The sequence below is a fragment of the Mytilus californianus genome, unplaced genomic scaffold, assembly GCF_021869535.1.
Source record: "Mytilus californianus isolate M0D057914Y unplaced genomic scaffold, xbMytCali1.0.p SCAF_8, whole genome shotgun sequence".
NCBI classification, from domain to species: Eukaryota; Metazoa; Mollusca; class Bivalvia; order Mytilida; family Mytilidae; genus Mytilus; species Mytilus californianus.
The window spans coordinates 113,436,558-113,461,853 of NW_026262734.1; the positions used below are offsets into that span (position 1 = coordinate 113,436,558).

General features: G+C 37.5%; 1 protein-coding gene across 1 annotated transcript in view; it reads right to left on the reverse strand.

Moving 5' to 3' along the window:
* LOC127712701 (integrator complex subunit 2-like) overlaps nucleotides 1-25,296 on the reverse strand; it is a 49,923-nt gene that overhangs the window by 15,989 nt on the left and 8,638 nt on the right. Inside the window, exons 6-13 of the mRNA XM_052219303.1 lie at nucleotides 24,821-25,009; nucleotides 24,221-24,384; nucleotides 17,967-18,092; nucleotides 16,920-16,991; nucleotides 14,125-14,233; nucleotides 5,750-5,818; nucleotides 5,240-5,374; nucleotides 4,464-4,791 (exon numbers count right to left, since the gene is read on the reverse strand). Coding sequence (XP_052075263.1) covers nucleotides 4,464-4,791; nucleotides 5,240-5,374; nucleotides 5,750-5,818; nucleotides 14,125-14,233; nucleotides 16,920-16,991; nucleotides 17,967-18,092; nucleotides 24,221-24,384; nucleotides 24,821-25,009 — 1,192 coding nt within the window. The remainder of the gene's footprint in view (nucleotides 1-4,463; nucleotides 4,792-5,239; nucleotides 5,375-5,749; nucleotides 5,819-14,124; nucleotides 14,234-16,919; nucleotides 16,992-17,966; nucleotides 18,093-24,220; nucleotides 24,385-24,820; nucleotides 25,010-25,296) is intronic.

The window sequence follows — 25,296 nt, forward strand, 5'->3', positions numbered from 1 at the left end:
AGAGTGATTGTGATAGAGCCTCTACAGGGACAAACAAAAAACTGTTGGTCAGGGTGATTGTGATATATCCTCCACAGGAACAAACAAAAAACTGTTGGTCAGGGTGATTGTGATATAGTCTCCACAGGGACAAACAAAAAACTGTTGGTCATGGTGACTGTGATAGAGCCTCCACAGGGACAAACAAAAAACTGTTGGTCAGGGTGATTGTGATATATCCTCCACAGGGACAAACAAAAAACTGTTGGTCAGGGTAATTGTGATATAGTCTCCACAGGGACAAACAAAAAACTGTTGGTCAGGGTGATTGTGATATAGCCTCCACAGGACAAAAACCTGTTGGTCAGGGTGATTGTGATAGAGCCTCCACAGGGACAAACAAAAAACTGTTGGTCAGGGTGATTGTGATAGAGTCTCCACAGGAACAAACAAATACTGTTGGTCAGAGTGATTGTGATATAACCTCCACAGGGACAAACAAAAAACTGTTGGTCAGGGTGATTGTGATATAACCTCCACAGGGACAAACAAAAAACTGATGGTCAGGGTGATTGTGATATAGCCTCCACAGGGACAAACAAACACTGTTGGTCAGGGTGATTGTGATATAGCCTCCACAGGGACAAACAAAAAACTGTGGGTCAGGGTGATTGTGATATAGCCTCCACAGGGACAAACAAAAAACTGTGGGTCAGGGTGATTGTGATATAGTCTCCACAGGGACAAATAAAAAACTGTTGGTCAGGGTGATTGTGATATAGCCTCCGTAGGACAAAAACCTGTTGGTCAGGGTGATTGTGATATAGTCTCCACAGGGACAAACAAAAAACTGTTGGTCAGGGTGATTGTGATATAGCCTCCACAGGGACAAATAAAAAACTGTTGGTCAGGGTGATTGTGATATAGCCTCCACAGGACAAAAACCTGTTGGTCAGGGTGATTGTGATATAGTCTCCACAGGGACAAACAAAAAACTGTTGGTCAGGGTGATTGTGATATAGCCTCCACAGGGACAAATACAAAACTGTTGGTCAGGGTGATTGTGATATAGTCTCCACAGGGACAAACAAAAAACTGTTGGTCAGGGTGATTGTGATATAGCCTCCACAGGGACAAACAAAAAACTGTTGGTCAGGGTGATTGTGATATAGCCTCCACAGGGACAAACAAAACACTGTTGGTCAGGGTGATTGTGATACAGCCTCCACAGGAACAAACAAAAAACTGTTGGTCAGGGTGATTGTGATAAAGCCTCCATAGGGACAAACAAAAAACTGTTGGTCAGGGTGATTGTGATAGAGCCTCCACAGGGACAAACAAAAACCTGTTGGTCAGGGTGATTGTGATATAGCCTCCATAGGGACAAACAAAAAACTGTTGGTCAGGGTGATTGTGATAGAGCCTCCACAGGGACAAACAAAAACCTGTTGGTCAGGGTGATTGTGATACAGCCTCCATAGGGACGAACAAAAAACTGTTGGTCAGGGTGATTGTGATACAGCCTCCACAGGGAAAAACACAAAACTGTTGGTCAGGGTGATTGTGATAGAGCCTCCACAGGGACAAACAAAAACCTGTTGGTCAGGGTGATTGTGATATAGCCTCCACCAGGACAAAAAGAAACCTGTTGGTCAGGGTGATTGTGATATAGCCTCCACCAGGACAAACAAAAACCTGTTGGTCAGGGTGATTGTGATATAGCCTCCACAGGGACAACAAAAACATGTTGGTCAGAGTGATTGTGATAGAGCCTCTACAGGGACAAACAAAAAACTGTTGGTCAGGGTGATTGTGATATATCCTCCACAGGGACAAACAAAAAACTGTTGGTCAGGGTGATTGTGATATAGTCTCCACAGGGACAAACAAAAAACTGTTGGTCATGGTGATTGTGATTTAGCCTCCACAGGACAAAAACCTGTTGGTCAGGGTGATTGTGATATAGCCTCCACAGGGACAAACAAAATACTGTTGGTCAGGGTGATTGTGATACAGCCTCCACAGGGACAAACAAAAAACTGTTGGTCAGGGTGATTGTGATAGAGCCTCCACAGGGACAAACAAAAACCTGTTGGTCAGGGTGATTGTGATATAGCCTCCACAGGGACAACAAAAACATGTTGGTCAGAGTGATTGTGATAGAGCCTCTACAGGGACAAACAAAAAACTGTTGGTCAGGGTGATTGTGATATATCCTCCACAGGGACAAACAAAAAACTGTTGGTCAGGGTGATTGTGATATAGTCTCCACAGGGACAAACAAAAAACTGTTGGTCATGGTGATTGTGATATAGCCTCCACAGGACAAAAACCTGTTGGTCAGGGTGATTGTGATATAGCCTCCACAGGGACAAACAAAATACTGTTGGTCAGGGTGATTGTGATAGAGCCTCCACAGGGACAAACAAAAAACTGTTGGTCAGGGTGATTGTGATAGAGCCTCCACAGGGACAAACAAAATACTGTTGGTCAGGGTGATTGTGATAGAGCCTCCACAGGGACAAACAAAAAACTGTTGGTCAGGGTGATTGTGATATAGCCTCCACAGGGACAAACAAAAAACTGTTGGTCATGGTGATTGTGATATAGTATCCACAGGGACAAACAAAAAACTGTTGGTCAGGGTGATTGTGATATAGCCTCCACAGGACAAAACCTGTTGGTCAGGGTGATTGTGATATAGCCTCCACAGGGACAAATAAAATACTGTTGGTCAGGGTGATTGTGATACAGCCTCCACAGGGACAAACAAAAAACTGTTGGTCAGGGTGATTGTGATAGAGCCTCCACAGGGACAAACAAAAAACTGTTGGTCAGGTTGATTTCGATACAGCCTCCACAGAAACAAACAAAAAACTGTTGGTCAGGGTGATAGTGATATAGCATCCACCGGAACAAACAAAAACCTGTTGGTCAGGGTGATTGTGATATAGCCTCCACAGGGACAAACAAAAACCTGTTGGTCAGGGTGATTGTGATATAGCCTCCACAGGGACAAACAAAAAACTGTTTGTCAGGTTGATTGTGATATAGCCTCCATAGGGACAAACAAAAACCTGTTGGTCAGGGTGATTGTGATATAGCCTCCACCAGGACAAACAAAAACCTGTTGGTCAGGGTGATTGTGATATAGCCTCCACAGGGACAAACAAAAAACTGTTGGTCAGGGTGATTGTGATACAGCCTCCACAGGAACAAACAAAAAACTGTTGGTCAGGGTGATTGTGATATAGCCTCTGCAGGGACAAACAAAAAACTGTTTGTCAGGTTGATTGTGATATAGCCTCCATAGGGACAAACAAAAACCTGTTGGTCAGGGTGATTGTGATATAGCCTCCACCAGGACAAACAAAAACCTGTTGGTCAGGGTGATTGTGATATAGCCTCCACAGGGACAAACAAAAAACTGTTGGTCAGGGTGATTGTGATACAGCCTCCACAGGAACAAACAAAAAACTGTTGGTCAGGGTGATTGTGATATAGCCTCTGCAGGGACAAACAAAAAACTGTTGGTCAGGGTGATTGTGATAGAGTCTCCACAGGGACAAACAAAAAACTGTTGGTCAGGGTGATTGTGATATAGCCTCCACAGGGACAAATAAAATACTGTTGGTCAGGGTGATTGTGATACAGCCTCCACAGGGACAAACAAAAAACTGTTGGTCAGGGTGATTGTGATATAGCCTCCACAGGGACAAACAAAAAACTGTTGGTCAGGTTGATTTCGATACAGCCTCCACAGAAACAAACAAAAAACTGTTGGTCAGGGTGATTGTGATATAGCCTCCACCGGAACAAACAAAAACCTGTTGGTCAGGGTGATTGTGATATAGCCTCCACAGGGACAAACAAAAACCTGTTGGTCAGGGTGATTGTGATATAGTCTCCACAGGGACAAACAAAAACCTGTTGGTCAGGGTGATTGTGATATAGCCTCCACAGGGACAAACAAAAAACTGTTTGTCAGGTTGATTGTGATATAGCCTCCATAGGGACAAACAAAAACCTGTTGGTCAGGGTGATTGTGATATAGCCTCCACCAGGACAAACAAAACCCTGTTGGTCAGGGTGATTGTGATATAGCCTCCACAGGGACAAACAAAAAACTGTTGGTCAGGGTGATTGTGATACAGCCTCCACAGGAACAAACAAAAAATTGTTGGTCAGGGTGATTGTGATATAGCCTCTGCAGGGACAAACAAAATACTGTTGGTCAGGGTGATTGTGATAGAGCCTCCACAGGGACAAACAAAAAATTGTTGGTCAGGGTGATTATGATAGAGCCTCCACAGGGACAAACAAAAAACTGTTGGTCAAGGTGATTGTGACAGACATAAGACTGTGAATTCCTTCACACAATTACATTTATTCCATGTAAAGATAATAAAATCAAGAATTACCTTTACATATTTGGAACTATTTTAAAGTTATCTCCCTTACTTGACCATTAATTTATAACTTACCTATTATTTTCATGTGATTCAGAACTGTATCCTCATACAACAGCAGATAATATAACACAATTAACTGTGGTGTCAAGTTATATACAGAGTTATCTCCCTTATGACTGGATACAGAATTATCTTCATGACTAAATGAGTTATCTCCCCTGATTTGACCAAACACTGATGATTTATACACATCTAAGACTTCCTGGTTACTTAGTGGTTCATTAAGATGGTCAGTCTTTGTACTTTTGATGATGATTGAGTTCACATAGACCTCAATAAGGGATGGTAGTAAATTGTGGAGTGGACACCCACTACTACAAATCTGTCTGTAGATCCAGTCCTGTAAAAGTTAAATAATATAACGCTGTGAATTCATTTATATCTCCTTCTATTCTTAAGCATTGCTCATTTGAAATTCCTTCAGGAAGGATATCACATTTGCCTCACTTACTAAATTACTGTAAATTCAGATATTATTGGGATTGTTGAAGAATGGACAAAAATGCAAGTTCGATTATTGCAATTTCAGGAAAATCTGCATACGGATATATGTATCATATACCAAAATGCGTGTTCTTATTATTGCTATACTCACCCAGTCGCGTTATTCGCTTTAATAAAAACCTCGCAATAATTTCTGAATTTACAATAGTTGATTCACAGTATATTTTTGTGACCATCTTTCATGTAGGGATATCCATTTTTTTTTTTAAATACAAGCATTTGAGAAAGATTTTTCAAGAAATATTTTAAATCTTCATTGTTTAATGACAGTTATAATAACTTACTTTTATAGGAACTTTGTACTTTGAAAAGGACCTTGTTTTCAGAAGCTGATAAACACTGTTGATTGGTAGATATCCAGTCATATGACCATTCAAATTAGGTGTGACTGGTACCTTGACTGCATGTGTAGTTACAACCTACAAAATAAAACCAGATCTTAACTTGCTAACATTCACTGATGTGTGGCATGAAGGGTTATTAATCCCCCATTCAGGTGATCTAAAATCCTCAAGGTAGGTAAGCAGCCTTTAGAAGTTCTTTATTAAGTAAGTGTTCACAAAAGTTTGAGATTTTTTGAAATAGTAAGGATTTTCTACCCCAGGAATAGATTACCTTAGCTGTATTTGGCAAAACCTTTAGGAATTTTGGGTCCTCAATGCTCTTCAACTTCATATTTAATTTTTTTATATACCTGTTCTTTGAATATCTCCTGAGTAAATATCTGTCTTAGTCTAGGTAAGGCAAACCACCTACCCCTATACACCTCTAGCCTACAGCCTTGTTTTATATACCTGTTCTTTGAATATCTCCTGAGTAAATATCTGTCTTAATCTTGATAATGCATTTCCCTTCACTGGAGCCTGAAATTATCAATTAAGGTCATAGGTTAAATTATAAACTTGTGTTATTATAATTCATTATTAATAAATGCATTATCTATGCAAAGTCATGATAGAAAATTCTTATTATCTTCATAACCATAGATATTATTTACGGTTAGTTCATTTATATTCATTGTTATCAACTTCTGTGGTTGTGGTTGAATAAAAATGTGCTCTTTAGATGGATAATTTCATGGTTTTATAATAATGAGTCAACAGTACACATAAAAATTCTTATCCAGATTTTAAGAAGAAAACAACTGCATGTTTTTTTTCTGTATCAATACAACACAACACAATATTTTCATTAAACTAAGTATGAACTCATTGAGGGGAAGATTACAAACATGACAGTACTTCAATCAGTGAAAATAACAGTACACAGAATTTACAGTATACAATATTGAAAGAGAAAAACAAAACATTTAAATTTTCAACATGTTGTAATCAATATATTAGTTATCTCCCTTTGATCATAAATTTATGCTAATTTTGTTTCAGAAAGACCTGATGAAGGATATGTCAGAATATCAACAACATTTCCAATTCATTCTAAATGAAAACATAGAGGTGAAACACTAGCTATGAATAAGCCTTGCATGATTCATGTTAAAAGACAGACAATTTGAGCTAATCGATTATCCCATCACATCCTATCTTGATTCTTTAAAATTGCCAATCAAAATTTCAAAAACTCAATGAAAAGAAATCAGCATTTAAAAAATGTGTAGTACATTGTAGTTACAAATTAAGGAGGGGGTCATAATATAATGTTAAATGTTAAAAATTATCTCCCTTGTAATGGTGCATTTAAATAAAAAATTCTTGTACACTGCTTTATTATATTCTTAGTTCATCAATGATTATAAAAACATAAAGCATTTCTATTCTCATTCAGTTTTAAAATTAAGCATCTATATATATCCAAATAAACTGCTTTGCTGAGCGCAGCTAGATACGCCCGCAGAGGTCCAACCCTGAACAGTTGGGGCAAAAATGGACACAATATTCAAGCTTGATTCAGGTCTGAATTTGGATTGTAATTAAATATTTGACATATTATAGGTTTCTGAATAAATGTAGTCAAAGAACTTGAAATTGGTTATATGAATTGAATTTATATTCAATTAAAGATTTCTTGCTGTTGTGCAATACTTAGTATATCTGTTTTCAGACTATAAACAAATAAAGTTCAATTTATTCTCAATGTCATATTAGAAATTTATGAAAATAAAAAGGGAGCTTACATCAATAGATATAAACAATTCACCAAACTTTCATGAGAATTGGTGACAGCAAATTTGAGTTATTGTCCAAAAACTGGAAAATCACCCCTTTTTTTAATGAATAAAACCCCACAACTCAGAAATGTAAAATGTAAAATTTATAAAATTCTAAAGGGAGCTTACATCAATACATACAAACAATTCACCAAATTTTCATAAGAATTGCCGAAAGCATTTTTGAGTTTTTGTCCGAAAACTGGAAAATCCCCCCCTTTTTTATGAATAAAACCCTGTAACTCGGAAACGTAAAATCTAAAATTTATAAAAATCAAAAGGGAGCCCATGTTAATAGATATAAACAATTCACCAAAGTTTCATGAGAATTGGTGACAGCAGTTTTGAGTTATTGTCCAAAAACTGGAAAATCACCCCTTTTTTTAATGAACAAAACCCCATAACTCAGAAATGTAAAATGTAAAATTTATAAAATTCTAAAGGGAGCTTACATCAATACATACAAACAATTCACCAAATATTCATAAGAATTGCTGAAAGCATTTTTGAGTTTTTGTCCTAAAACTGGAAAATCCCCCCTTTTTTTATGAATAAAACCCTGTAACTCAGAAACGTAAAATCTAAAATTTATAAAAATCAAAAGGGAGCTCATGTCAATAGATATAAACAATTCACCACAATTTCTTGCAAGTTGGTGAAAGCATTCTTGACTTATTGTCCGAAAACTGGAAAATCCCCCTTTTTTTTAATGAATAAAACCCCATAACTTGGAAACGTAAAATCTAAATTTTATAAAAAACGAAAGGGAGCTCACATCAATAGATATAAACAATTCACCAAAGTTTTATGCAAATTGGTTAAAGCATTTTTGAGTTAATGTCCGACATGTTGACGACGGACAGACGGACGGACAGACGGACAGACGGACGGACGGACAGACGGACAACGGTATACCATAATACGTCCCGTAAACGGGCGTATAAAAAGACAAAAAACTTGAAGTTATTTAAATCTTAAGCCCTTTCTACATTGTATTAATACTAGTTAATATGTTCCAAATTTTTAGATTAATTTAATTAAGTGAGCTGAATATCAGACACTTGCATACTAGTGTATGTGTAGAGTATTTTTCAAGGCAAGTTTGATTATACAAAACTTGCCTCAAATAAAATCATAAAACCCTTCAAATTGCAAAAACTTCTAACAAGAAACTTCTGCAAAAGTTGTATTCTTTTTTATTATTATTAGTATTGAAACAACAAAGCCAAAAAAACTTACATTATCAAATAAAAAGTGTTTTAAGTATTTATTGATCCTTTAAATTAACCTTATGCATCTTCTGTCATGGAAAAAATCAAAAAGGGCAACTAATTAATTGACATGCTCATGATCATATATATAACTGATGAAACAGTTCAATGCGTTTTTAAAGGATAATAGTATATATGTATACAACTTTGTAATATATTTTTACTGTGTCTCATAAGTCTATTTGTTTGGCTGGGTTTTAATTATTTTATATCACATATGTTTAATTGTATATTGTCCAACTGTTAATCAATACGTGACATTATTTAGTCACTAATAATACATTATTATAATAATTATAGCAGATATCCTTGAAGATGTACTTATTATTGTTAATCCAGAGTTCAACAAACATTATGAGGTAATAAAAATAACAGTCAATATCAAAATAAGAAGATGTGGTATGATTGTCAATGAGAAAACACTCCATCAGAGACAGAAGATGTGGTATGATTGTCAATGAGACAACACTCTATCAGAGACAGAAGATGTGGTATGATTGTCAATGAGACAACACTCCATCAGAGACAGAAGATGTGGTATGATTGTCAATGAGACAACATGATTGTCAATGAGACAACACTCCATCAGAGACAGAAGACGTGGTATTATTGTCAATGAGAGAACACTCCATCAGAGACAGAAGACGTGGTATGATTGTCAATGAGAGAACACTCCATCAGAGACAGAAGACGTGGTATGATTGTCAATGAGACAACACTCCATCAGAGACAGAAGGTGTGGTATGATTGCCAATGAGACAACACTCCATCAGAGACAGAAGATGTGGTATGATTGCCAATGAGACAACATTCCATCAGAGACAGAAGACGTGGTATGATTGTCAATGAGACAACACTCCATCAGAGACAGAAGATGTGGTATGATTGTCAATGAGACAACATGATTGTCAATGAGACAACACTCCATCAGAGACAGAAGACGTGGTATGATTGTCAATGAGACAACATTCCATCAGAGACAGAAGACGTGGTATGATTGTCAATGAGACAACACTCCATCAGAGACAGAAGGTGTGGTATGATTGCCAATGAGACAACACTCCATCAGAGACAGAAGATGTGGTATGATTGCCAATGAGACAACACTCCATCAGAGACAGAAGATGTGGTATGATTGTCAATGAGACAACACTCCATCAGAGACAGAAGACATGGTATGATTGTCAATGAGACAACACTCCAACAGAGACAGAAGACATGGTATGATTGTCAATGAGACAACACTCCATCAGAGACAGAAGACGTGGTATGATTGTCAATGAGACAACACTCCATCAGAGACAGAAGGTGTGGTATGATTGTCAATGAGACAACACTCAATCAGAGACAGAAGACGTGGTATGATTGTCAATGAGACAACACTCCATCAGAGACAGAAGACGTGGTATGATTGTCAATGAGACAACACTCCATCAGAGACAGAAGATGTGGTATGATTGTCAATGAGACAACACTCCATCAGAGACATAAGATGTGGTATGATTGTCAATGAGACAACACTCCATCAGAGACAGAAGATGTGGTATGATTGTCAATGAGACAACACTCCACCAGAGACAGAAGATGTGGTATGATTGTCAATGAGACAACACTCCATCAGAGACAGAAGACGTGGTATGATTGTCAATGAGACAACATGATTGTCAATGAGACAACACTCCATCAGAGACAGAAGATGTGGTATGATTGTCAATGAGACAACTCTCCATCAGAGACAGAAGATGTGGTATGATTGTCAATGAGACAACACTCTATCAGAGACAGAAGATGTGGTATGATTGTCAATGAGACAACACTCCATCAGAGACAGTAGATGTGGTATGATTGTCAATGAGACAACATGATTGTCAATGAGACAACACTCCATCAGAGACAGAAGATGTGGTATGATTGTCAATGAGACAACACTCCATCAGAGACAGAAGACGTGGTATGATTGTCAATGAGACAACACTCCATCAGAGACAGAAGACATGGTATGATTGTCAATGAGACAACACTCCATCAGAGACAGAAGATGTGGTATGATTGTCAATGAGACAACACTCCATCAGAGACAGAAGACGTGGTATGATTGTCAATGAGACAACACTCCATCAGAGACAGAAGACGTGGTATGATTGTCAATGAGACAACACTCCATCAGAGACAGAAGATGTGGTATGATTGCCAATGAGACAACACTCCATCAGAGACAGAAGATGTGGTATGATTGCCAATGAGACAACACTGCACCAGAGACAGAAGATGTGGTATGATTGCCAATGAGATAACTCTCCACCAGAGACATAAGATGTGGTATGATTGCCAATGAGATAACACTCCACCAGAGACATAAGATGTGGTATGATTGCCAATGAGACAACACTCCATCAGAGACAGAAGATGTGGTATAATTGTCAATGAGACAACTCTCCATCAGAGACAGAAGACCTGGTATGATTGTCAATGAGACAACACTCTATCAGAGACAGAAGATGTGGTATGATTGTCAATGAGACAACACTCCATCAGAGACAGAAGATGTGGTATGATTGTCAATGAGACAACATGATTGTCAATGAGACAACACTCCATCAGAGACAGAAGATGTGGTATGATTGTCAATGAGACAACTCTCCATCAGAGACAGAAGACCTGGTATGATTGTCAATGAGACAACACTCTATCAGAGACAGAAGATGTGGTATGATTGTCAATGAGACAACACTCCATCAGAGACAGAAGATGTGGTATGATTGTCAATGAGACAACATGATTGTCAATGAGACAACACTCCATCAGAGACAGAAGATGTGGTATGATTGTCAATGAGACAACTCTCCATCAGAGACAGAAGACGTGGTATGATTGTCAATGAGACAACATGATTGTCAATGAGACAACACTCCATCAGAGACAGAAGATGTGGTATGATTGTCAATGAGACAACACTCCATCAGAGACAGAAGGTGTGGTATGATTGCCAATGAGACAACACTCCATCAGAGACAGAAGATGTGGTATGATTGTCAATGAGACAACTCTCCATCAGAGACAGAAGATGTGGTATGATTGTCAATGAGACAACATTCCATCAGAGACCAAATGAAATAGAAGTTAACAACCAACTATTTCATAGCCATTTGCAATCAATCTTCCAGTGAACAAAAATTTAGTGCCAACTAACACTGCTTTGATTTATTATATTATATATGTTGATATACTATTAAAGTCAGCAGTTACATGAAAATTTCCCACAACCTCTAAATCAAATGCCCAGCAAAAAACATATCAAAGTCAGGAACTAGTAATACAGTGGTTGTTGTAGGTTGCTGTCTGTAATCCAGTGGTTGTCATAGGTTGCTATCTGTAATCCAGTGTTTGTTGTAGGTTGCTGTCTGTAATCCAGTGGTATTCGTAGGTTGCTGTCTGTAATCCAGTGGTTGTCGTAGGTTGCTTTCTGTTATCCAGTGGTTGTCGTAGGTTGCTGTCTGTAATCCAGTGGTTGTCGTAGGTTGCTGTCTGTAATCCAGTGGTTGTTGTAGGTTACTGTCAGTAATCCAGTGGTTGTCGCAGGTTGCTTTCTGTGATATTTGTTTTTGTTCATAGTTGTAGTATAAATTAGGCATCTGCTTTATTTTTGGGAGTTGATTCAAATGTTGTCTTCCAGTGGTACCTAGTGTGTGTCATACCATATGTATGGGTTTGTCTTCCCGTGGTACCTAGTGTGTGTCATACAATATGTATGGGTTTTGTCTTCATGTAGTACCTACTGTGTGTCATACCATATGTATGGGTTTTGTCTTCCCGTAGTACCTACTGCGTGTCATACCATATGTATGGGTTTTGTCTTCCTGTGGTACCTTCTGTGTGTCATACCATATGTATGGGTTTTGTCTTCCCGTAGTACCTACTGCGTGTCATACCATATGTATGGGTTTTGTCTTCCCTTAGTACCTACTGTGTGTCATACCATATGTATGGTGTTTGTCTTCCCGTAGTACCTACTGTGTGTCATACCATATGTATGGTGTTTGTCTTCCTGTGATACCTACTGCGTGTCATACCATATGTATGGGTTTTGTCTTCTCGTAGTACCTACTATGTGTCATACCATATGTATGGTGTTTGTCTTCCCGTGGTACCTACTGTGTGTCATACCATATGTATGGGTTTTGTCTTCCCGTGGTACCTAGTGTGTGTCATACCATATGTATGGTGTTTGTCTTCCCGTGGTACCTACTGTGTGTCATACCATACTTATGGGTTTTGTCTTCCCGTGGTACCTAGTGTGTGTCATACCATATGTATGGGTTTGTCTTCCCGCGGTACCTACTGTGTGTCATACCATACGTATGGGTTTTGTCTTCCCGTAGTACCTACTGCGTGTCATATGGTGTTTGTCTTCCCGTAGTACCTACTGTGTGTCATACCATATGTATGGGGTTTGTCATCCCGTAGTACCTACTGTGTGTCATACCATATGTATGGGGTTTGTCTTCCCGCGGTACCTAGTGTGTGTCATACCATATGTATGGGTTTTGTCTTCCCGTGGTACCTTCTGTGTGTCATACCATATGTATGGGGTTTGTCATCCCGTAGTACCTACTGTGTGTCATACCATATGTATGGGGTTTGTCTTCCCGTAGTACCTACTGTGTGTCATACCATATGTATGGGGTTTGTCTTCCCGTGGTACCTAGTGTGTGTCATACCATATGTATGGTGTTTGTCTTCCCGTAGTACCTACTGTGTGTCATACCATATGTATGGTGTTTGTCTTCCCGTAGTACCTACTGTGTGTCATACCATATGTATGGGTTTTGTCTTCCCGTAGTACCTACTGCGTGTCATACCATATGTATGGGTTTTGTCTTCCCGTAGTACCTACTGCGTGTCATACCATACGTATGGGGTTTGTCTTCCCGTGGTACCTAGTGTGTGTCATACCATATGTATGGGGTTTGTCTTCCCGTAGTACCTACTGTGTGTCATACCATACGTATGGGTTTTGTCTTCCCGTGGTACCTACTGTGTGTCATACCATATGTATGGTGTTTGTCTTCCCGTGGTACCTACTGTGTGTCATACCATATGTATGGGGTTTGTCATCCCGTAGTACCTACTGTGTGTCATACCATATGTATGGGTTTGTCTTCCCGTGGTACCTAGTGTGTGTCATACCATACGTATGGGTTTGTCTTCCCGTAGTACCTAGTGTGTGTCATACCATACGTATGGGTTTTGTCTTCCCGTGGTACCTAGTGTGTGTCATACCATACGTATGGGTTTTGTCTTCCCGTGGTACCTAGTGTGTGTCATACCATATGTATGGGTTTGTCTTCCCGTGGTACCTAGTGTGTGTCATACCATACCTATGGGTTTTGTCTTCCCGTGGTACCTAGTGTGTGTCATACCATATGTATGGGTTTTGTCTTCCCGTGGTTCCTACTGTGTGTCATACCATGAGTATGGGTTTGTCTTCCCGTGGTTCCTACTGCGTGTCATACCATACGTATGGGTTTTGTCTTCCCGTGGTACCTACTGTGTGTCATACCATACGTATGGGTTTTGTCTTCCCGTGGTACCTAGTGTGTGTCATACCATATGTATGGGTTTTGCCAAAGATATTTTCACTAACCACTAAATGTTTATATCAAGATATATAGTACACTTCCACAGACTAACAAATTTGATACCTACATACACTTCCAACAGTATTTGCTTTTACCTTCATGCCCAAGGTAGAACTAACTAATTCTCCAATGGCAGTTGTATTGTTGCTATGGAAATGAATGGCAATCAAAAATAACATTTCTCCATAACTATCACCAACAGTTCTGCAAAATATAGAAATAAAAATGTCATTGTCACTTTAAATCAGAGTTTTTCACCAAAACACATTGAAAACCCTTGTTTTACTATGGGAAACTCCACAAATCAATGTGATCAAAAAAGATTTACTAATTAACAAGCAGTAGGATAAGGGAGGACATTTACTAAGTAATAAGTGGTAGGGATGAGTAGATGGAAAAGTTCACAATTTCAAGCTATATTGCATATGATTCCTTCACCAATAAAAACTAACCGCCACGAAATAGCACAAAAGTGCTGAAAGTGGCCGTAAACATTAAACACCAATCATTGTATATGATTAAGTCAGGAAAATAAATAATTGATGAATTATAAGTATCTAAAAGTAAATAGATGTTGATTTTTTTTTCCAGATTCTATTAAAATCTCAGTTGTAAATAAATCAGATATTTGCAAATTTGATTATCTCTCCATGAAATAGCATAATCATGATAGCTATTTAATAGTTTTTGTCAAAAAATATATGATAAGTTATATATTTTTGCTATTCAATATATGAAAAATGTGGGGTATTGGATGTCTTAGCTGCTCATCCCTACCACAAAAGGATTGAAGTGCCATACCACCATCCCTTCCTCCCACCGCAACCCCCATAACCCAAGACCAATATATTGATAGAAAAAACACAAACAGTACAACTATTTTCCCCTGTCAAAGATATCAAGGCTTGTTTTATATAGTCATTTGTTTCCATGGTTACCTCTGGCCTTTTTTTTTTTTTTTTTTTAATGTTAGTTCAATTATTTGTTTGGGGATAAAGTGTGGTCCATTTTCACTGAACCAGTACACATTTCTGTTTAGGGGCCAGCTGAAGCCCGCCTCCGGGTGTGGGATTTTCTCGCTGTGTTGAAGACCCATTGGTGGCCTTGGGCTGTTTTCTGCTCTTTGGTCGGGTTGTTGTCTCTTTGACACATTCCCCATTTCCATTCTCAATTTTACCAATTTTTGTGGATTAAGGATTATGCATTTCAGTGAATATTTTAGTGCTGTGGCTTTGAAAATTTCTGCATATATATATATATATATATATATAAGTGTGAACATTTCATTTTATTTTCTTTAACACTGAAATTTGTAGGTAGCCATATAATAAAATTTACTATTAAATCACTGTATGCAATTGGCAAATACTTTACTGAAATCAATATATGTAACATAAAATATTTTCAACGAATATAAACAACAATGTCAAATTTAATATAAATGTTAGGTACAGTGACCATGACTCATGCTTTTGAATATAAACCTTCATCAAGATCAAATGAGTCAGATGCCAAATCCGGAGTATTTAGGAGTGTCATAAATGGAAGGGGTCATGCAGTACCATCACAGGTCAATCGTTTACCAAGACTGATAAGGAAATGAACTGATTTATAGTACAAAATGGACAAATAGTTTTTAAATACTTTAATAGTTTGATAAGGAAATAAAGAGTAATCAACAATACAACAATGGTCAATGATTTTAACATTCTCAGAACCAGGATAAGGAAATAAAAAAAAGATCAACGTGATGTTTTTCAATACCTAAAGAAACACAGGAAATATGATAATGGAAGGAAGTTGGCTTCCAGTTTCAATAGTTGTGTTTAAATAGGTACAATAGCAAAGGAGTGTTTAACAGGAAGTTGAGTGTCAAGGAAGATCATTAGTGCTGATTTCATTCATTCAATATCAATTTACGTCCCGATATTTGAATTTTAGAGAAAGAAAAATTGGTTTATGAACAGCAACATAAATTTTAAGATTTTTGGGAAAACCCTGGCCGTGTTAGGCGCAACTTTTTGGAAGTTTTGGTCCTCGGTGCTCTTCACCTTTGTACTTGTTTTGGCTTTCAAACTTTTTTCATCTGAGCGTCAATGGTTGGTCTTGTGTGGACGAGACGCACGTCTGGCGTATTGAATTTTAAGCCTAGTACCTTGTGTTAGCTACTATTCGTGTGTTTCTTTGTCCTATATGTTCTCCCATTTATTTGTATTGCGGTCCTGTCATGTGATGTTGTCGTTTTGGTGTTGTGTTTGACGTTGCCATAAAAGCGGGAGGTTTGGCATGCCACAAAACTAGGTTCAACCCACCATTTTTTTCTTAAAATGTCCTGTACCAAGTCAGGAAAATGGCCATTGTTATATTATAGTTCGTTTCTGTGTGTGTTACATTTTAATGTTGTGTTTTTGTTGTGTCGTTGTTCTCCTCTTATATTTGATGCGTTTCCCTCAGTTTTAGTTTGTAACCCGGATTTGTTTTTGTCTCTATTGATTTATGAGTTTCGAACAGCGGTATACTACTGTTGCCTTTATTTCTCACAGATGTAGATGACAAAGCTGGATTTAAATATAAAATTTAGTCAAAAATTGTTTGTTGTAATAAACTATATTTGTAAATATAATAAATGTATTTAAAAATACATGCTGAAATATCTTTGTGTTTTTTTTTTTTATTATATAAACATCAATTCACTAGTCTGTAGTCTGAGATTGTATATTTTGTTAAAAAAAAAAATTAAATATACCAAAGCTTAAGTTATTTTTCCAAAGTACTGTATTTTAAAATAGGTGGGGCTATTTTTATAGGACGCTACCACAAGACCACTGAGGGAATATGAAGGCACATTTCTTATATGTTTATACAATGTTCTACTGCTAGCTGAACTCACTGTTCAAATTCCTCTTGTCTGTCCATCAGCCATCTAATCCATTCTATAACATGCTTCTCTTGTTCACCATTCCTATTAAAGTAGAAATAATATGATGTAATTCCAGACAATCATTATCTCGTAATGAAGTCTTTTTCTTGTTTTGCTTTTATATATTTGTGGTAATGTATTTCCAACCACAAAGAGAAAACTAGAGAATAGTGATGGGAGCCATAGCTGATGGCTGCTACCGAGTAATCAATTATATTGTGGTGGGTTATTCAGAGAAAACTAGAGAATAGTGATGGGGCCATAGCAGATGGCCACTACCGAGTAATCAAGTATATTGTGATGGGTTATTCAGAGAAAACTAGAGGATAGTGATGAGAGCCATCACAGATGGCCGCTTCAGAGTAATCAAGTAAATTGTGATGGGTTATTCAATTCAAATATAGCTTATACCCACAGAAAGTCAGAAATTTTCTGATTGACCACTAATTCCTCCTCCCACTTCCAAAGGTTTAGAGTTATAGAGCTGAAACATTACTATAGTATAAACAGTGTTGGCTGAGTTCAAATTAAGTTATTAACCACAACTTTCAATATATGGTTTTCGTCCTTATACCAGACAAACCTTTTTGTAATATTGAATAATCATGCCACGCTTCATTACCAAACTACTAGGGATTGCCATGGTCTATAACATTTAGTAGATTGTGTATGCCTTACAATTGAAATAAGCATCAACATAATATTTTTATACAACTATTTTTTGTGCTTTTAGTGAAAGACGAAGATACCACAAATTCAAAATTTCAACTGTATATCTACGTGCATTATCAACATTGCAAGCATTTATCGAATACAAAGAATACACAAGTTTACAAACATACTTTTTGTCTTCTGCTGAAACTCCAATTTCATCAAGGAAAATGTACATTATAAAGTTATCCTTCATTATTTCAAAAGTAATAAATTCAAGATTTTAAAATCCAGAAATCTTTAAATTAAAAAATTTTAAAACATTTTTACTTTGAACTTAAAATTTGGAAAAACATGGAAACGTACGTGAGAAGATAAGGACACAACATAATCATTGACAATCCAAGGGAGACAAATCTTGATCCAGCTTTATTCTGTAGTGGATGTGATGTTACTAGTCTCAAAAGTAATCTCATTTCTTCATCAGAAAATCTGGAATAAAGAGAGAATAAAATACAGCAAATTGGAACAAGACTTCATCTGAAAAGGGAACAAAAATTATATCAGATAAAAAGTTTTGAAAATATAAAACAATATATTAAGCCTTGTTTTTTCTGTTACTTAGCTTCATGTTTTGTCAAACATGCTTATTTGTCAAGTGTGTGCAGTAATTTGTGCCATAAATTATCCAGTGGTGGATTCAGGGGCCTACAGGGTGTACGCCTCCCTTTGTACAAATTGCCTCTTAGCTAAATCAAAGTTTTAAATATGCAACTTTTAGTGTTATAAATAAGTAGAATCATATATTTTTCTATCAGAAGCTTAGAAACAAAATAATTGAATAATGCTTAGATACTAACATGAAATGTAGGTCAAATGACTTATTATGAAATGTAGGTCATAGATACTAACATGAAATGTAGGTCAAATGTCTTATTATGCATACACAGCTTCATTCGCATGTGTAATATTTTTTTTTTGTATCATTACTCCGAAGTACTGATAATGCACCAAAATAATGTAGTATTATTCTACTTATAGTTTACAGAATTTGTTTTATGTTCAACCAGCATGAAATTTAAAAGACTCAAACTTGAACTTTAATGTTTGTAATAAACAAAACAATACAACCCGTGTAAAATGCACATTGTAATGCTTTTCTCAGTGCAAAAGACTGTAGTCATAGAGAGTTATATCCACGAAATAGACCATCCCAGAAAAGGCATCTCAAAGTGAGGCTAAAGATACTAAAGGGATATTCAAACTCATAAGTTAAAAACAAACTGACAATGTCATGGCAAAAAAGGTAAAACAACGAAAAGACAATAAACAGTACACAAAACACAACATAGAAAACTAAAGACAAACCAATTGAACTCCACCAAAAAAATGGGGTGATCTCAGGTGCTCTGGAATGCTAAGCAAATTCTGCTCCACATGTTGCACCCATCATGTTGCTAATGTAAGTACAAAGCTGTTGATAAGTCTAATTAGGTAGGTCACATTTGAGGAAAAGAGGACGGGATTGTGGTTACAAATATTGGAATATATCTGTCTTCATCTGTGAAACATATGTTCTATAAAGTTCAACCAACTCTTGATGGCATCCGTAAAGTTTTGGAATCGATGATTTCTACTTCACCACTTGCAAATTTGGGTTCAATAGCTTCCTTGTAAGCAGCAACCCTTTAAATGTACCAAAACAGATGACCATAAATAAACCACACAAGAGAACATTTCTTAAACTTCAATCGACCAGTACTGACCTGTATCAATTGGTTTTTAACTGGTATTGATTTGGTTTTTATTACCATAATTACTATACATACTTAAATCCACCAATTCCCTTCAGTACACAGAATGGCCTGATAAAGGAGCTATACATACTTAAGTCCACCCATTCCCTTCAGTATATAGTATAGCCTGATAAAGGAGCTATATATACTTAAGTCCACCCATTCCCTTCAGTACACAGTAAAGCCTGATAAAGGAGCTATACATACTTAAGTCCACCCATTCCCTTCAGTACACAGTAAAGCCTGATAAAGGAGCTATACATACTTAAGTCCACCCATTCTCTTCATTACACAGTATAGCCTGATAAAGAAGCTATACATACTTAAGTCCACCCATTCCCTTCAGTACACAGTATAGCCTGATAAAGGAGCTATACATACTTAAGTCCACCCATTCCCTTCAGTACACAATATAGCTTGATAAAGGAGCTATACATACTAAAGTCCACCCAATCCCTTCAGTACACAGTATAGCCTGATAAAGGAGCTATACATACTTAAGTCCACCCAATCCCTTCAGTACATAGTATAGCCTGATGAAGGAGCTATACATACTTAAGTCCACCCATTCCCTTCAGTACACCAAAATGTATTGTAATAAACGAATAAAACTCTATACTTTGCTTTGTGTTACTTTTATGATCAAAATCTATATCGAAGGCGCCCATACAAAGGTACAAATTAACGTCATAAACATAAGACGTAAATACGGGAAGCATAACGTTAACATTTGCAGTATATTCTCAACAGCCTGATAAAGGGGCTATACATACTTAAGTCCACCTATTCCCTTCAGTACATAGTATAGCCTGATGAAGGAGCTATACATACTTAAGTCCACCCATTCCCTTCAGTACACAGTATAGCCTGATAAAGGGGCTATACATACTTAAGTCCACCTATTCCCTTCAGTACATAGTATAGCCTGATGAAGGAGCTATACATACTTAAGTCCACCCATTCCCTTCAGTACACAGTATAGCCTGATAAAGGAGCTATACATACTTAAGTCCACCCAATCCCTTCAGTACATAGTATAGCCTGATGAAGGAGCTATACATACTTAAGTCCACCCATTCCCTTCAGTACACAGTATAGCCTGATAAAGGGGCTATACATACTTAAGTCCACCCATTCCCTTCAGTACACAGTATAGCATGATAAAGGAGCTATACATACTTAAGTCCACCTATTCCCTTCAGTACACAGTATAGCTTGATAAAGGAGCTATACATATGTAAGTCCACCTATTCCATTCCGTACACAGAATGGCCCGATAAAGGAGCTATACATACTTAAGTCCACCCATTCCCTTCAGTACACAGTATAGCCTGATAAAGGAGCTATACATACTTAAGTCCATCCAATCCCTTCAGTACATAGAATAGCCTAATGAAGGAGCTATACATACCTAAGTCCACCCATTCCCTTCAGTACACAGTATAGCCTGATAAAGGAGCTATACATACTTAAGTCCACCCATTCCCTTCAGTACACAGTATAGCCTGATAAAGGAGCTATACATACTTAAGTCCACCCATTCCCTTCAGTATATAGTATAGCCTGATAAAGGAGCTATATATACTAAGTCCACCCATTCCCTTCAGGACACAGTATAGCCTGATAAAGGAGCTATACATACTTAAGTCCACCCATTCCCTTCAGTACACTGTATAGCCTGATAAAGGAGCTATACATACTTAAGTCCACCCAATCCCTTCAGTACACAGAATGGCCTGATAAAGGAGCTATACATACTTAAGTCCACCCAATCCCTTCAGTACATAGTATAGCCTGATGAAGGAGCTATACATACTTAAGTCCACCCATTCCCTTCAGTACACCAAAATGTATTGTAATAAACGAATAAAACTCTATACTTTGCGTTGTGTTACTTTTATGATCAAAATCTATATCGAAGGCGCCCATACAAAGGTACAAATTAACGTCATAAACATAAGACGTAAATACGGGAAGCATAACGTTAACATTTGCAGTATATTCTCAACAGCCTGATAAAGGGGCTATACATACTTAAGTCCACCCATTCCCTTCAGTACACAGTATAGCCTGATAAAGGGGCTATACATACTTAAGTCCACCTATTCCCTTCAGTACATAGTATAGCCTGATGAAGGAGCTATACATACTTAAGTCCACCCATTCCCTTCAGTACACAGTATAGCCTGATAAAGGGGCTATACATACTTAAGTCCACCTATTCCCTTCAGTACATAGTATAGCCTGATGAAGGAGCTATACATACTTAAGTCCACCCATTCCCTTCAGTACACAGTATAGCCTGATAAAGGAGCTATACATACTTAAGTCCACCCAATCCCTTCAGTACATAGTATAGCCTGATGAAGGAGCTATACATACTTAAGTCCACCCATTCCCTTCAGTACACAGTATAGCCTGATAAAGGGGCTATACATACTTAAGTCCACCCATTCCCTTCAGTACACAGTATAGCATGATAAAGGAGCTATACATACTTAAGTCCACCTATTCCCTTCAGTACACAGTATAGCTTGATAAAGGAGCTATACATATGTAAGTCCACCTATTCCATTCCGTACACAGAATGGCCCGATAAAGGAGCTATACATACTTAAGTCCACCCATTCCCTTCAGTACACAGTATAGCCTGATAAAGGAGCTATACATACTTAAGTCCACCCAATCCCTTCAGTACATAGAATAGCCTAATGAAGGAGCTATACATACCTAAGTCCACCCATTCCCTTCAGTACACAGTATAGCCTGATAAAGGAGCTATACATACTTAAGTCCACCCATTCCCTTCAGTACACAGTATAGCCTGATAAAGGAGCTATACATACTTAAGTCCACCCATTCCCTTCAGTATATAGTATAGCCTGATAAAGGAGCTATATATACTAAGTCCACCCATTCCCTTCAGGACACAGTATAGCCTGATAAAGGAGCTATACATACTTAAGTCCACCCATTCCCTTCAGTATATAGTATACCTGATAAAGTACCTATACATACTTAAGTCCACCCATTCCCTTCAGTACACAGTAAAGCCTGATAAAGGAGCTATACATACTTAAGTCCACCCATTCCCTTCAGTACACAGTAAAGCCTGATAAAGGAGCTATACATACTTAAGTCCACCCATTCCCTTCAGTACACAGTATAGCCTGATAAAGAAGCTATACATACTTAAGTCAAACCATTCCCTTCAGAACACAGTATAGCCTGATAAAGGAGCCATACATACTTAAGTCCACCCATTCCCTTCAGTACACAATATAGCTTGATAAAGGAGCTATACATACTTAAGTCCACCCAATCCCTTCAGTACATAGTATAGCCTGATGAAGGAGCTATACATACTTAAGTCCACCCATTCCCTTCAGTACACAGTATAGCCTGATAAAGGAGCTATACATACTTAAGTCCACCCATTCCCTTCAGTACACAGTATAGCCTGATAAAGGAGCTATACATACTTAAGTCCACCCATTCCCTTCAATACACAGAATGGCCTGATAAAGGAGCTATACATACTTAAGTCCACCCATTCCCTTCAGTACACTGTATAGCCTGATAAAGGAGCTATACATACTTAAGTCCACCCATTCCCTTCAGTATATAGTATACCTGATAAAGTACCTATACATACTTAAGTCCACCCATTCCCTTCAGTACACAGTAAAGCCTGATAAAGGAGCTATACATACTTAAGTCCACCCATTCCCTTCAGTACACAGTAAAGCCTGATAAAGGAGCTATACATACTTAAGTCCACCCATTCCCTTCAGTACACAGTATAGCCTGATAAAGAAGCTATACATACTTAAGTCCACCCATTCCCTTCAGAACACAGTATAGCCTGATAAAGGAGCTATACATACTTAAGTCCACCCATTCCCTTCAGTACACAATATAGCTTGATAAAGGAGCTATACATACTTAAGTCCACCCATTCCCTTCAGTACACAGAATGGCCCTATAAAGGAGCTATACATACTTAAGTCCACCCATTCCCTTCAGTACACTGTATAGCCTGATAAAGGAGCTATACATACTAAAGTCCTCCCAATCCCTTCAGTACATAGTATAGCCTGATGAAGGAGCTATACATACTTAAATCCACCCATTCCCTTCAGTACACAGTATAGCCTGATAAAGGGCCTATACATACTTAAGTCCACCTATTCCCTTCAGTACACAGTATAGCATGATAAAGGAGCTATACATACTTAAGTCCACCTATTCCCTTCAGTATACAGTATAGCTTGATAAAGGAGCTATACATATGTAAGTCCACCCATTCCCTTCTGTACACAGAATGGCCCAATAAAGGAGCTATACATACTTAAGTCCACCCATTCCCTTCAGTACACAGTATAGCCCGATAAAGGAGCTATACATACTTAAGTCCACCCAATCCCTTCAGTACATAGTATAGCCTAATGAAGGAGCTATACATACTTAAGTCCACCCATTCCCTTCAGTACACAGTATAGCCTGATAAAGGAGCTATACATACTTAAGTCCACCCATTCCCTTCAGTACACAGTATAGCCTGATAAAGGAGCTATACATACTTAAGTCCACCCATTCCCTTCAATATATAGTATAGCCTGATAAAGTCTGAGCTATACATACTTAAGTCCACCCATTCCCTTCAATATATAGTATAGCCTGATAAAGTCTGAGCTATACATACTTAAGTCCACCCATTCCCTTCAGTACACAGTATAGCCTGATAAAGAAGGTATACATATTTAAGCCCACCCATTCCCTTCAGTACACAGTAAAGCCTAATAAAGTCTGAGCTATACATACTTTAGTCCACCCATTCCCTTCAGTACACAGTATAGCCTGATAAAGGAGCTGGCCTGTAATGTATCACTGATGGGTTCTCGTCCTGCTGGTAGTATAGATACAAGATGTTCTAATAGGTGGTGTCTTAGTGCCTGCAGAGTGGAAGCCTGAGGATCCTGTCTTTTCTGAAATAACAAAAATAAATAATCAGTATTTCTTTCATTAACTTGACTTACTGTAGATAAGACATGTCCCGGGGTACTTATTATTGTGGATTTCGTGGGTATCGGTGAACCACAAATTTAAGTTTAAACAATGTACAATTTCTTATAAGCTTGAATGTAGAATTATCAAATACCACAAAATCAAGTATCAAAAATTACAATTTTTTTTATTCAATGCATGATAATTTGTAAGGACCCAAATACTTGAAAAATTTTATGAGGGCTCTATTTCCATAATTTTAAGTTAAAAGGCACATAAGCACGATTTCCTGTCTAAAAGTTTTAACATCCTGATTCCCTGTTTCAAACACTTGAAATGTTAAACAGAAAAGCCATGAACTTTATCTTTTAAAAATTTTGTATTGACACTGAAATACCATTTAAACTTTACACTTACTTTTTGACCTAGTTTTACATATTGTGAAAACCAGCTCCTAACATTTAAATTGTTGCTTAGCAACAACCCACATACAAAAGCAATAACATCAGCTGTTTTATCTTTGATATCCATAGCGACACCGTGATAATCTTTACTTGTCAACAATGTTAAGGCCACAGCTAAACCAGGCATTGTGCAATGTTCAACCTGAATCCAAAAAAAATATTAATGACATATCTAAATAATTAATGGACTTTAACCATATTATATGTAGTACATTGTAGAATGTGTGCACATTTTTATTACCACTTACATTGAAGAAATAAATGTGTCAGTGGAGGTATGTGTTATCTCAATACTTTATTTAAAAGTAACAAGACATGACACTTTTAAGAGTAACAAGACACGTTTGAATGGTTTTACACTAGTAATTTTTGGGTCCCTTTATAGCTTACTGTTCGGTGTGAGCCAAGGCTCCGTGTTGAAGACCGTAC